The following is a 14,187-nucleotide window of genomic DNA, read 5'->3' on the forward strand; positions in this document are numbered from 1 at the left end:
TGTGTGAACCAGTAGTCACATGAATGTGTCTCAGAAGTAGCTCTCTGAAATCCGCTTGCGTGGGCCCTTCTCTAATACGAACGGTTGGATTCTCCATCTCATGACATGGCACAATTGGGATACATTTTGGGGGAAAATGTTGTTTCTACAAATCTAAACCACTGGCGTGCACCTGCAGTGCTGCCTCAGCCTCCTCCAGCGCCGGTTTGGCAGCCACCAGCTTCTTCTCGGCCACGGCCTTGTCCACCGAGATGCTGTCCACGATCCGCTCGGCGGTCTCCTTCACCTTCTGCACCTCCATCTTCACCTTCTCCGCCGCCTGCGCCTTCACCGTCACCTCCTTCAGCACCTGCACGACCACGGGGACAGCACGGGCCTACCGTGGGCCTTTCCCCAACAACAAAGGGTCGCACCACTCTGCGAGAGTTCTGAACGGATACTTCGTCTCGGGACATGATGATGATGGCTCAATCAGGAAAAATTGGGGAAAAGCGTTTTTTTTTAGTTTTCCCAAAATGCCTGAACCTCCTGGGGCAAGTGCTGTCCTCTCTTCTCTTTTAGCATTTCTTAAAAATGCATTGAACTGCCCCTATGAGACCCCTCCCCTTGTTTACCCATATGGCCCTGTGGTTTGCCATTATGCCGTAGTGACGCGTAGCGGCGCCGTGTCAGTGACGTACCTTGTCAGCCTTCTCATTGGCCACCTGCAGCTCCTTTTCTTTCATCTCCAGCTCCACGCTAAGCCCGGCTACCGACTCCGAGGCCTCCTTCAGCTTCTGCAGCCCCATTTGCATCCTGTCACCCCACGTGTAGATCACACAGACACACAGACACATAGACAAAGATCCCTCGTGGAGAACTCCATGGGCTTTTGGGGCAAGTGCTGTTAGCGAGCACCTACGAAGGCGGGCACGGCACACAAAGCAGTAGTGAGGCCAGAAACTCACCCAGCTGACTTTGTCTCCCCTGTTCTGATGTTTAAAATACTGCAGCAGGTACTCATTTAGGGCTGAGTCAACCTAGGGAAGGCCCACGACAGGGTTGGATATCACTGGTCACTGAAATTAGCTGTGTGACCGGAAGTCGAACTCAGATCACCGGGTTTGAAGCGCAGTGAACTAACCACTGCTGCACCACACTACTCAAGCGTAAACATCACCCACACGCGTGTATATGCATGCACAACACACAACCTAACCTCCCAAACCCTAAAACTTACTGACAAACTGCAGTCGGTGCTGTACTAGTTTTTAGCTCTGAGTAAACCTGAAGCAGGAATCCCACGGCAGTCAGAGTTAAGACTCCACGTGCCTAGCGGGAAGGTTCACTATGTAGTGGGGGGCTCAGGGGGGGTCTCGGGGAGGGCTTACCTGTTCGCTAACGTCTGCACCTCCGTGTGTTTCTCCTTGTACACAGTCTTGTATCCCTGCACGAAGGACAGGTACGACTTGGGCGTCACGTGGGTGGAGCGGCGGAACCTGCAATCGCCCAGCGCGACGGATCGGGGAGAAAGGAGAGAGACGAAGAGGTCGGGTCAGAGGTTATGTTTTACCGTGTCCCTGTCTGTCAGGTCTTTGAGTAATTTACCCTCCAATTTGACGCCATAATATCTTTTAGCATTTGTTATCGTGCACTCTTACCAGTCTAGTCCATCACGAATGTGCCGAGCTGATCACACAGCGTGAGCGCTTTAGATCAACACTGCTTTCAGTCTGTTGTAAAACTGTTTCAGACTCAAGGATAGACCTAGAACATCTGCCGGTAACTGGTTCCAGGTCATTGCACAAGGTTTGTGCTCAGGTACAGCAGCAGCATATCACCACTTATATCTGTGAAATATCGTGTGCATTATAAATTGCCGGTGCTCTGTGTGTTTTCCCTGGCCCTACCGTTGAAAGTAGTCGGTGCATTTCTCGGCAACGCCGTCCTGGAAGGAGCCCATGCAGGCCACGACCTCCTGCTTCACCTCCACCGTGCAGTCCATGGTGTACGACGACAGGAAGTGCTCCGACACTGGAGGGCAATGTGCAACGCACGGAGGATGACTCGTCTGCTCATCCACTTGTCCGACAGTCTAGCATGAGTATCGAGGTTGGGTACTGTGGCTGTGCATGCCTGTGATCCACCACTTTGGAGGTAAGGGATGGTGGATACAATTGTGAAACTTACCACCTTTCTGCGCTGCCAGGTGGTTAAGAGGTGGCAGTACAGCAAGGGTGTTCATTTTAACACGCAGTAGGCTTTCGCGACCAATATTATCTATAATGGAGTTTTTTTTGGGTTATATCACATAAATATAAATGTGTCATTATATTATATGAATTATTAAGGGGGTTCATGTTGACATTTCCATAAAATGGCACTCATATTACTGACCCACTTGAGGATGTTGATTTGAGTTGGCTAAAGCTAGTACTTGCACCCGCAAGCTTTGAATCGGCTCTCGTATTGAATCACGATGCCCAAAATCGTGACAATTCGCCATACCTCTCAGGTCACTTGGGAAAGGGTGGGTGAATCGTCGCACACCTCAACTCGACTCAACGTGGTGCGGCCAAAACCCAACAAACAAAAACCATGGCAACTGCCACCCAGCGCCGGTGTCCCACTCCATCAGGGGTGCCACGGTGGCGAGATGTTAACTACCTCACCTGGTATACAGGAGGTTGTGGGTTCGATCCTGACCCTGATGACTGTATATTTGGAGTTTTCATGTCTCTCCTCATGATCGCGTTGCTTTTTCTCCGTTTCCTCCGGCTTTTCTCTCCACATTTAGAAACATGCATTTGGAGTATTTGGCTGCTATAAATTTCCACACGATGATAAGCCACTTCGTTGAGACATGATTTGTGGCCAAGTCACTTCTGAAAAAGAGCTTTATAGCTCAGTGGGCCTTTCCTGGTAAAATAAAACATTTGTTTCGTTTTTGGTTTAAGTTTACCAGCCACGAGCGCGTCCTTGGGCCAGCGGCTGAACCAATCCATGGTGCAGCCGGAGATGAGCGCGGGGAAGCGCAGGGCGCGCGTGCGGAAGCGCTCGCCGACGGGCGAGAAGCAGAGCACCACGTGCAGGTTGAGGCGCACGCGCGTCATGAAGAACTCGTGCAGGTTCTCCTGCGTGGGCGGCCGCCGCGGGTGCTGCTTCTTCATCACCGGCACCAGCTCGCTCAGGATCTCGTCCATCTCGTCACGAGCGAACAGGTTCGACACCTGTGGTGGTGGTGGCGGTGGTGGAGGGAGTTTGTGGTGGAGGGGGGGCAGGGAGAGGTCGAGGTAGAGGGGAAGAGGTGCGTATGTTATAAGTGAATTTGTGAAGTCATTTAAGAAAGAGTGGAACTCGATGTAGTGTGGTTGGCATGGGCCCTGATGCAATAAATTAATTAGTAGCTTTTTGAAAGCCAACCGCCTATGACCTTCAGGCCTTGAGGGCTCCAAAGCAGTTGCATCACCCACACACCCAATAGCTACTCCAATATGAGCAACTGGATAGCCAGTCGGCTTAGCGGTGAGCTCACTGAACCAACACCGCTAAGAACCTGGGTTCGATTCTGGGATGTAGCCTCCTGTGATTGAACCAGGTTCCCAATTGACCACTGTTAACTTTCTACGAAATTATACAAATTGTATCCATTCCGTAGGATGGGCTGTGCTGATCCCAAATTGCGATTGGAACTAAACACAGCACCTACAGACGTATATTACTATACGTTTATAGGTGCACCTCCGATTAGCATGGTTGGCTATGTACGGTGCCAAAGAAGTTCAACATACATACAAGCATAATACAGGGACTCCTCTACTTATGAACATTCGACTTACGAACTTTCAGAGATACGAACAAACCTGTCCGTATGTTCAGGTCCCTGTTCGGACCGAGAGTCGTAAGTTCAACCGCTGCACAAACAATGGCGGTGGTGGCATCTACATCAGCAGAATGTGGAGAACCAGTGCCATCTACATCTACAGGAGATTGTACAACTTTTAAAGCCCTGTGTTTAGTATACATGCCATACAACATGTTTGGAATCGACAGGAGTAAAGTTTGACCTATGAACAAATTGACTGATGAACAGACCTCTGGAACCTAACTTGTTCATAAGTAGAGGAGTCTCTGTATATTGTTTATCATGAGCAAATCCTAAAACAGGAAAATTTTAAATCATGAGTAGACAAATCAACGCGTTGTTCTGCCCCATCCCTGGCCTCACCTCCCCAGAGGAGAGCACGTTGTTCATATACTCCAGGAATGCCTCGTCCTTGATCTCGTTGTCCGTGAAGAGGAAGGTGATGCCCTTGCCCTGCTGCCCCGCCACACGGTAAAGCACCTTCAAGTCCTCCAGAAGGTTGGACGTGTTGTAGGACCTGCTCGCCGGGGTCACCATGGGGGTTAGTACGGCGGCGTCAGAGTCGGTGCGCAGCGATGTGGCGAAGCGCCGGAGATGCATGGAGCCGTCAGTGGGGAGACCCGGACTTTATGGTGCGGAGCCGTGACCATGAGGGACTCCGAGAAGCATGGACTGAGACTAAACTAAACTATTGTTTATATTACCAGGTAGAGCCCACTGAGCTATATAGCTCTTTTTCAGAAGCGACCTGGCCACAAATGATAGCTCAACGAAGTGGCTTATCAAGTGGAAATTTATAGCAGCCAAATACTCTAAATGCACGTGGATTCTAAATGTGGAGGGAAACACCGGAGGACCCTGAGAAAAATCCACAAGGCCAAAGAAGGAGAGACACATAAACGCCAAATATACAGCAGGCGTCAGGGTCAGAATCGAACCTACGACCTCCTGTATACTAGGCGAGGATGTTAACATCTCGCCATCGTGGTGCCCACTGACAGGGGTAGGGGCAGACAAGGAGATTACGGGAAGGCACAGTTGCAGCATCGGTGAAGTCACATGGGTAATACGAGTCAACCATGGGGGACCCGACACGAATGGCCCACGGCACCATGGGGTGAATACAGGTACGGCCAAAGGCATCCTAAAAATAAAAAAAATCACAAGAGTGATTTGGGTAAATACAGGGAACCTCACAAGAATGGTGCAGGGTATCATGTGAAGCTTCGGAGACTGTATAAGTGAATGGCGAGGATCCTCATGGGGTCATCTGATGGCATCATAGGAAGCAAAAGGGCACCAAAGGCAAATAAATGGGGCTCAGCAGAGAAGAACAGAAACTCACGGGTCCAACATCGGTAAGCAAAGCGTGTCTCCCAGGGATTGCACATTTAAAACGCTAATTTCAGAGAAGATTTCATGTGGAAGCAATCAAGTCTGGGATATTGATGAAAAATAACCATAATGGTATTACAGCATTAGTTTAATAGATATGTAGATAAAATTGTACTCATTGCACGGGATATGAATTGTTTATGCAAATCATTGCAGTAATTGCCGCGCGAGCAATCTCGTTTGAAGGAGAGAGAAAAAAATGTATGCCGTGGAGATGATTAAAGGGGTAATTTCCCGGCGGTAATTGCAGGGCCCAGTTCAACAGATCTCATCAGATCTCGGAAGCTAAGCAGAAGTGAGCCTGCATAGTGCTCCAAGCAGTGACCACTGTGTGCACCAGATGGCCGTGGAGCTGTGCTGCCTGGCAGTCAGCAGAGAACGGTGCAGCCAAATCCTTTGTCGCACTGCACTTCCGCGCACGCACATCTGAGCTGCCTGCCTTCACCAGCTTGCAAAGTGTTGAATGTCAAATCAAACTGAATATGTTGGGCATCGTGCCGGACGACACCAGGCACAGCCCAATGACATATCGTCGGAGAGCCATACACCAACAACAGCCGCCATTCGCCACTAAGTGGCGGTGACGTCACCACGACGCTTGTGCCAGGCTAGGTGCACTTTGAGCCTTGCAGAACTACCGCGATAGCTTATGCAGCGGTACCGTGTACACGTGGGGGGGGGGGGGTGGTGGTGGGGGTGAGGATGTTGACCTGGACAGGGTGATCTGGAAGGTTTTGTAGCCGGCGATGTAGGAAGCGAGGCGTGCCAGGCTCTGCTTGCCTGAGCCGCCCACGCCGACGAGCAGTGCGTTCCCACGCGGTGTCCGGATTACGCGGGAGATCTGCAGGGCGGATGGCGGTGTTATATAGCATGTTACATTCTGTGTGGTTTGCAGACCGGAAGTCGATGTCACATAGCCACTTCTGAGCTACCACAGCGAGCAGTGCACCACCATGCGTGAGAGATGAAGTCACAGAGCTACTTTTGAAGTCGCTTCTATTGGCCTCTTTATCCACACGATATGTCCTGCAAAGAGTGCCCATCGAATGTCATCAAACTCAAATTGGTAACACCCAGTACTGGAATAAACTAAAATAAGCAGTAACCAACAATTTTGCTTCTTTTTTTTCAGAGTGGGGGTAGCCACACAGAAGTCAAGTGATTTACAGGAGGCTTGAGCTGATTGAGAGCTCAAATATATATGAATGAGAAGAAAGGTAGTATTCAGAGTGGGGTGGCCACACAGACGTGACGTGATTTATCAAGCAGTAACCAACATTTTGAAAGATTTCGATTTAAAGCTTTCGTGACTGCAGGGATTCATCTTCTTGGTTCTTTTTTATTTTATTATTTTATTATTTCCCTTTTACGTGACTTTACCGAAAGAACCAAGAAGATTTTGAACGATGTTTCTTTGTGCATTTATCTGTCACTGGGCTGAGACCAGCAACTTAATTCACTTGCGAATGCAATTCAGCCACGAGCGACCGAAACCCCGGACCTCAGAAATCAGCGCTAACTCATTGTTCTCATCCTGCCATTGGCTCCCCTGATCCGGCCCGGCCACTTCTACCGTAGTGGACGTGCGCCTGCGTGTGCGTGCGCGTACGAACACATCCGTGTACAGACACACGGACGCGTACACACACGTCCGTGTACAGACATGCGGACACACGCGCCCGTGGCCCACCACCGCACCTTGACCAGGTGCAGCATGGCGTCTGTGAAGAACACGAGGTCCATGCGGGCTCCACGCACGCTCTCGTTGTACTGCTGCAGGAAGAAGTTGAGGCGGTCGCGCAGCTCGTCGTACGACGCGATTGGCTCGTAGATCTTGGGCATGTCGAAGTCGGCATCCTCTGGCTCATCGCCTGCGGGACACGCCGAAGTGATTCAGTTTCATTTGTTCAGAGCGACATGAACCGAAGCAGATATCACCCGAGTGTGGAGGCCCTGTCTCTGCTTCTGGGTTACGCGACCTGTGACCCCGTGCTCTTCACCACCGCTGGTGTCACCCGGGCGCCGCGGTGCACCATGATCGCTCCGCCAATCTGTCTTAACTTGCTCGGAGCTGGAATCAGCCAAATAAAGTGAAAAAAACAAAAAACAAATCTGAGCTTGTCAGGCCCCGCCATGCACGTACCCGTGGCCTCCGGGGCGTCGCGGAGGAAATCCACGAAAAAGGCCCTCTCCCCCACCGCCAGGGCCTCCCCCGCCGCTGCGCCCAGCTCCTCGCTGGCCACGGCTGCCAGCCGCTCCTCGAACCAGTCGGTATCTTCGGCGCATGTGAAGCGGTCGGCGATGACCCGCTCGCACTCGTGCTTGAAGAGACGAAGCAGCAGCTGCGGACGGTCGGGTCACGGGGCAAAGTTCAACTGCGGTACTATGTGGCACATTAGGAATGGATCACTCTTTAAAGTATGTCCTTGTGCAGCAAGAGAGTAAAGTGTGGTTCTGTGAAAGTCCTGATGTGCTGTGCAGTGCATCAATGCATGTGTGTACAGCAGCATGTGATGACTGAGTCGGGCCTGTAGGTGGCTGGCTGGGTTATTGAATGACCGCGCGGATATACCAGTCACATGGTTAATGGCGGCTCGGGAGCAAGGCTGGTTGTAACACACGCGTTGTTGCATTTGACAGGTAAAGGACCCAAAGGTTGTTTTTGATCGTTATATAAATGTTCTGGACTTATTCTAGACTTGTTCTAGACTTTAAGCTTGGCTTTGAATTGTTCGTTTGTGATATATGCAATTAGAGGCGTTTTAGCACTGTGCATTGTAAAGGGATGACGCACTGTAATTAGTTACTGTCATTGTAATTCTCTAACTCTAATACTGTTTAGTCTATAACCATGCCCATGTACCCAGAGTATGACTACTTGCAATGCTATTGAGAATAGAACACATGTAAAGTAGTAAGCTGTACAATGGTGAGATACAGTACGTATACTGTACACATACAGTACATATAATGGGTGTAATATACCGATATAAGTGGAGGGTATAGATAGACATACAGCTTAGGATTAAAGTAATAGTCGAATAGTGATGTGCAAATGTGATTGTCAAAGACAAAGATGGTTTATCAGTAGTAGAATTGGGTTTAAGAGAAAGGGTTATTGAAGGACCACGCGGATATACCAGTCACATGGTTAATGGCAGCTCGGGAGCAAGGCTGGTTGTAACACACGTGTTGTTGCATTTTACAGAGTGACGGTGCGGTTCTTCCCAAGATTAATATTAACCACAATAAATAAATGTGCTTGCCCTCGATTTGGAGCACCTGCCCACGTCCTTCATTTCGAGTGTGCAATAACTATCTTTACTTACAAAATCGTTACTTCGTTGGAATATACGTGGCAATCATCGCCTTTCTACTACAAAAATATGGGAGGACCCTCCTGAAAGAGTCATGAGACTTAGTGGGGCTTTCCTGGGTAAACAAGCGTAGGAAGATAATAAATAATATTATTATTCAAATTGTGCTCATTAAAATAAAATCATTATTTGATGGATATAATTGGGAAATGTAGATGTATACACATACTCTGCGCAGTTATTGAAGGCATATCGGGATGGAAATGATGAAATGAAGAGGCGATTAGCACGGTTGGCTATGTACGGTACGAAAAAAGTTCAACATACATACATATATAACTGAAAAGTGACACAAACTTGTCACACACTAAAAACATAAACATATGTATATGGTGTGCATGACCTGATTTAACGTATGGATCACACGCATGGACATTGACAAACAAAATTGAATAGCTAAAAAGTGCGTAAAGAAGCGGGGAGAGCCGCAAGCCTGGAATCACCTCCGGCGAGGACACGACATCGGCTGTGGTGTTGAGCAGGCCCTGCCAGATGCGCGAGAGGTCGCGCAGGTTGAACACGTAGTGGAACTTGGCCGGCGTCGGCAGCATCTTGATCTTGGTGAGCTGCCAGAGGCGGCGTGTGGCCGGCACGAGCTGGGCCGCCAGGGCACGCACGCCCTCCGCGAAGCCGCGCGCTGCGCTGTAGTGCCCCGTGCCGATCACACCTGCGTCGGCGGTGGCGGCAGGCAGCGACGCTCAGTCATCATTATCATCGTCAAGCGCCAGGGGGTCAGAGGGGGCAGGATGGGCGGCACTGAATCAGAATGGCTCAATGTTTAGGTTTGAATCCCGGGACTGGGCTTCCAGCTGAGACAAAGCCAGGTTTCGCAAATAAAATGCGCAATGTCGCACACGTTTGCAAAAATGTTGTTAATTGTATCACTTTGTTGGTTTTCACTTGTGATCATCCTATATGCAGGATAGCCTCCCCCCATGTTCCGCAGGCCATATTTCACCACACTTTGTCAGTGTGAGTTGATGGCAGGCAATGCACTGCCCGCAGCGCAGGGTGAATTGGTGGTAGATTGGCCAATGGGTTCCAGCATAAACAAGTAAACATGTTTCTGACAAGCTGTGTATCTTTGGCAAACTTTCATTTGGACAACCCTAATTTGGCATCCCTGACTTGGCCACTCTTGATTTGGCCACATAATTTGACCACTTTTGATTTGGCCACTCTTCATTTCACCACTCATGATTTAGCCACGACTGATTTGGTCGCTCTTTATTTGGTCACTCACAATTTGGCCACCACATATTTGGCCACTAATGATTTGGCTACCATTGATATTGTCACTTTTTGATTAGGCCACTCTTGATTTGGCCACCACTGATTTGGCCACTTATGATTTAGTCGCCTCTGAATTGGCCGCTCTTCATTTGGCTACTTATGCTTTGGCCACCACTAATTAGGCTACTCTTGATTTGGGCACTGTTGTATCCTAACCCTTCTTCCAAACTTGATATTTTTATATATTATCATCATTGATATATAATGAATGAAAACACCCCAAAAAGCAGCAAACTGCAAAACACCAGGTGTTGTTAAGTAATGAACTGGAGGAGGGCTAGGATGACAGAATTTGCAACCTTGCTTCAAGGAAGGAGGGGGCCTGATGAACGGGCATATGTCACCCGTGCAGGCGGCAGAGACAGTGGGAGAGTCAGCCAGACATAATTAAGGCAAAAAGCCAACCATCCTGCATGGTTTTAAGGAATTAAATTATTAAATCCAGGGTGAGTGGTCAAATGAAGTGGGTCAGCAACGCTGTGTGCACAGGGGAGGGAGCTGATTAACAACCCTGCCCGGCTGAACCGTGAGGGGGCCTTTGACCTGAAGTTAAGAAGGTTGGATGACCACAGTGAGACGAATAAGAGCGTTGTATATCAAGGATGCAGACTCAGCTGAATAACAAGGCTGCGGAGGTCACCAAAAGTTCGTGTTCGCCTAGTTAAGTCGGAAAGCTCAATTATTCTGTATTGCTATTAAAGCAACGTTAAAATCAGAATTTAACAACAGGGTAGGCTAAAGTTATTGATATTCACACCCACTCCAATTAAACCAGGCCACAAGTTACGCCTACTGAACCATCACCATCATTAAGTCAATATGAAATGTTATTTCCATACTTTAATATACAACTCGACCCAAAGCATATGACAATCAGAACCTTCCTAAGTCAAAATTGAATCGCACCCAGACAGGAGCGAATAGTCGATATAAGGTTGAAGAGGGAAGGAAATTAAGAGCACGGCGAACTGCAAACGTAAGCAAAAAGCCGGGAACAACACACCAAGCCAACAACAGCGAGTCGGGCTTCGACAGGCCATAAAGTAGGAATGATAACTCCCGGGGTCAGGGGACATCAGAAAAAGCAAGCAGACAAAAACCAGAACTGACTCCAAGGTTCAACCGCCCTCACCTACAAGGAGTGACGGAAATTAATGAGGCCTTGAGTTGACGGCGTCAGCTGGACAGCAACAACACCGGCGAGCAGAGACAGAGTGAGGCAAAGACTGCCAGGCTATGAAATACAACTTCATGTCAGTGAAGCCTGACCAACAAGTTAAGTTAAAGACATCACAATACATAATATCGTACATAACATCAATGTTAACGCTATTCACCGTCAACTATATTCCGCTTATATAACCATGCAGACACCAAGGAATACGAATTCCTAGGATCAAGAAACTTACCCCTTAACCTAAGATATCGGAAATAAATTAATAATAATAAGCCTATGCATGAAAGACAAAAGTAAAACTTATGAAAAGCCAGGATAGCGGGATAAATCACCACCAGGTCGAAATAAAGTACATAATAAAGAGCGATGTTAAACCCAGGGTCGGAGAGAAAGGGAGATCCCGGCCGTCTTTGTATCCCCGCAGCACGGGATGGGAGTGTGTATGTGCTCGGGGAGGCACCTCCACTTGAGTCAAGCACCACGATGGAAACGACACACCTGAGGTTACATACAGAATCATAACTGGGAAATGGTAAGGGACAAATGTTAATTTAAAACTTTTTAACCATGTCTTTGTGTGCTGTGAGGATCGGAGGGAGTGTGCCCCTCCCTCCAGGTCGTGCAACACGAACAGAGGTGCCTATGAGACGATTTGTAACGTCTGTGTTTTGGTTCATGAAGGAGGCCAGACAGAGAGACGACTTCGAGGCAATTTGTAACATCTGATTGTTTGCTCATGGATTTTATGGAGGGAGTATGACAACGGAAAATGCCGTGGGTGATGCACACAAGCACACGGACGTACGGACACACACATGAACACACCTACACACGGACAGATCCTGACACAGTAAATCAAAAGAAAACCCCGCCTTGTGGGCAGGACCCAAAGGGATTTTTCGGCATAAAAGAAAGGACCCTGAGCATTGGAAACCAGTTGGACCAGGAGAGTCAACTCATCACGAGGGCGACCAACGGGTCGACTCATGAGCGAGCTCGACCGGAAGGGTCGGCTCGACTCATCAGCCGAGTTCGACCAGGAGTCAACTCATCACGAGTGCGACTAACGGGTCGGCTCGACTCTTCAGCTTCTGGGACTCAGCCGAGTTCAGCTGGCTCTCGGGGCTCGACTCGAGCGGCTCCCCGTCTCCTCTGCAGGCGGGCAAGACCCGCTTGACAGCTCAACCTGCCGCGTCAGAGGCCCCTGCTGGCAGCCAGGGTCGCGGTCTGGTGACGAGAGGACGACGGTGCGCTGCGAGCGAGCTGCGGGCGCCACCTACCGACCGGGTTCCGAACTACGACAGCGTATCAACAGGCATCCAACCAATTCCCCACGGCGACAGAGGAGCGACTAATACGTATGACGCGCACCGCCCCCTCACCACACGACCACCTGGCGTCTGTTTGACATAAAGAACCGACTCCGAACACTGACTATTGAAGACAACTCTTACCACTCAAACCCACTCGAACCCATAAGCCATCCGTGGCTGTGAAGAAAAACTCGAGACCGAGTGATGGCCATCCGTCATTTATAAGAGTATTATCTTTAATATTTAGTGGACTGTACTCTTAATCGCTTAAATTCCCAGCAGATCTTCGGAAAAGGAGCGCCGTTGCAGGCCTTTACTCCGAGCATTCTGTTGTCAGATAACCTGCCGATGTATCCGTTGAGATTGGTGCCTTTAAGAACAATAACTGTTTTTGATTGTGTTTTATCGCCGTATAATCTTTCAAGTATAACCATTCATTAACGTTAAGGTTTTCTTAGCATAGTATTTGCATGTTTTAACGACTCTCTCTCACTAACAACCATCGCGTTACGCGGGATCCATGTGCCGTTGTCAAGTGAAATCAGACAATCATTGATGATACTGTATTGATGCCGTGTTGACGTTCCGGGATTGAGAGTTCGCATACTATATCATAGTTGAGGTTGAATTAGTAATAAATTGATTAATACAGAAGTGGTTGTGTGATTCTTTCCTGAACTATGCATAAGATCTGCTTCTGCGTTGAGATCTGAACTTGGTGACCTTAATAAACACACTAACACATACTTAGTAAATGTTAAAGCGATAACGGGGCGAACCGGGGACCTAAATAAGCGAGAATGAGACGAACCTAGACAACGAGGCCGAGTTAATCTAAGTTAATCTTGTATACTTACACCACACCTGCATAACTGCATACGATTAATTGCCTTATTCCGATCGATAACCCACCCTCGTCACCGAGGCGGAGTCTGGTTATCATAACGACTTGCATTATCATAATTACACCCACTCGCATAATTACTACAATTACCTCTCGAATTGGCATAATTAAATGTGCGTAATTACATGGATTAAAGTATTTCCGGATAATTACACCTTTGGCCAAATTTCGATTGATTATTATTATTTTCACTGAATATTCATAACCCACATATACAACATAATAATTTCACCCACGCACGCATACAACACATCAAAATTTTCACACCCAACATATACAACATAATGGGGGCGTCGCCCGGGATTTCTCGCAGACAGTTTATGCATGAATTCAGGAACGAATCACTGTTGTGTTAATCAAAGTGGTGTGAACTAACGTTGCCTTGTGATTATAAACGGGGGTATACACGCGCTCTGAAGGGAAATACCAGAGTAGCAGAGTATAACAAAGACAGCTGGGCTGAAATTATTTGCTCGAGTTGAACTGACGCATCCTGTGATACAATTGTGTATAAGTACTCTGAAAAGGAATGTCAAAGTAACTCCTGCCACTTGAGATGATAGGATTAAGAATAATTTTTGAATGGGTGACGGGGTACGGGGAGCTCGTATTAAAACGTACCGACCAATCTGTTACAAAGCAGTACAGTCAGAGAGACATATGGGGAGGGAGCTGTATCGATAACACGAACACACCTCGGAGGAAACTAATTGACTGGATAAAAGGTAACGAAGGCGAACACGATGCAAAAGCTGCAGAGAAGGCAGGACAGGACTCATTCCTCCTCACACAGGCATACAGTCAGGGATGGTGGAATAAAGGAAAATTTGGAAAGGAAACAGGAGAGAAATCGTCTCTAATAAACGAGGGAAAATGTCCTCACA

The 14,187-nt window shown here is 48.4% G+C and overlaps 1 protein-coding gene across 2 annotated transcripts in view; it reads right to left on the reverse strand.

The window, feature by feature from the left end:
- DNAH5 (dynein axonemal heavy chain 5) overlaps positions 1-14,187 on the reverse strand; it is a 106,523-nt gene that overhangs the window by 22,099 nt on the left and 70,237 nt on the right. For both annotated transcript variants that reach the window (XM_078868721.1, XM_078868720.1), the window contains exons 50-59: positions 9,060-9,283; positions 7,383-7,581; positions 6,938-7,110; positions 5,950-6,080; positions 4,208-4,361; positions 2,942-3,209; positions 1,890-2,013; positions 1,371-1,478; positions 681-795; positions 173-349 (exon numbers count right to left, since the gene is read on the reverse strand). In XM_078868721.1, the coding sequence (XP_078724847.1) occupies positions 173-349; positions 681-795; positions 1,371-1,478; positions 1,890-2,013; positions 2,942-3,209; positions 4,208-4,361; positions 5,950-6,080; positions 6,938-7,110; positions 7,383-7,581; positions 9,060-9,283 (1,673 nt within the window). The remainder of the gene's footprint in view (positions 1-172; positions 350-680; positions 796-1,370; positions 1,479-1,889; positions 2,014-2,941; positions 3,210-4,207; positions 4,362-5,949; positions 6,081-6,937; positions 7,111-7,382; positions 7,582-9,059; positions 9,284-14,187) is intronic.

Source organism: Lampetra fluviatilis, chromosome 26 (assembly GCF_964198595.1).
Source record: "Lampetra fluviatilis chromosome 26, kcLamFluv1.1, whole genome shotgun sequence".
NCBI classification, from domain to species: domain Eukaryota; kingdom Metazoa; phylum Chordata; class Hyperoartia; order Petromyzontiformes; family Petromyzontidae; genus Lampetra; species Lampetra fluviatilis.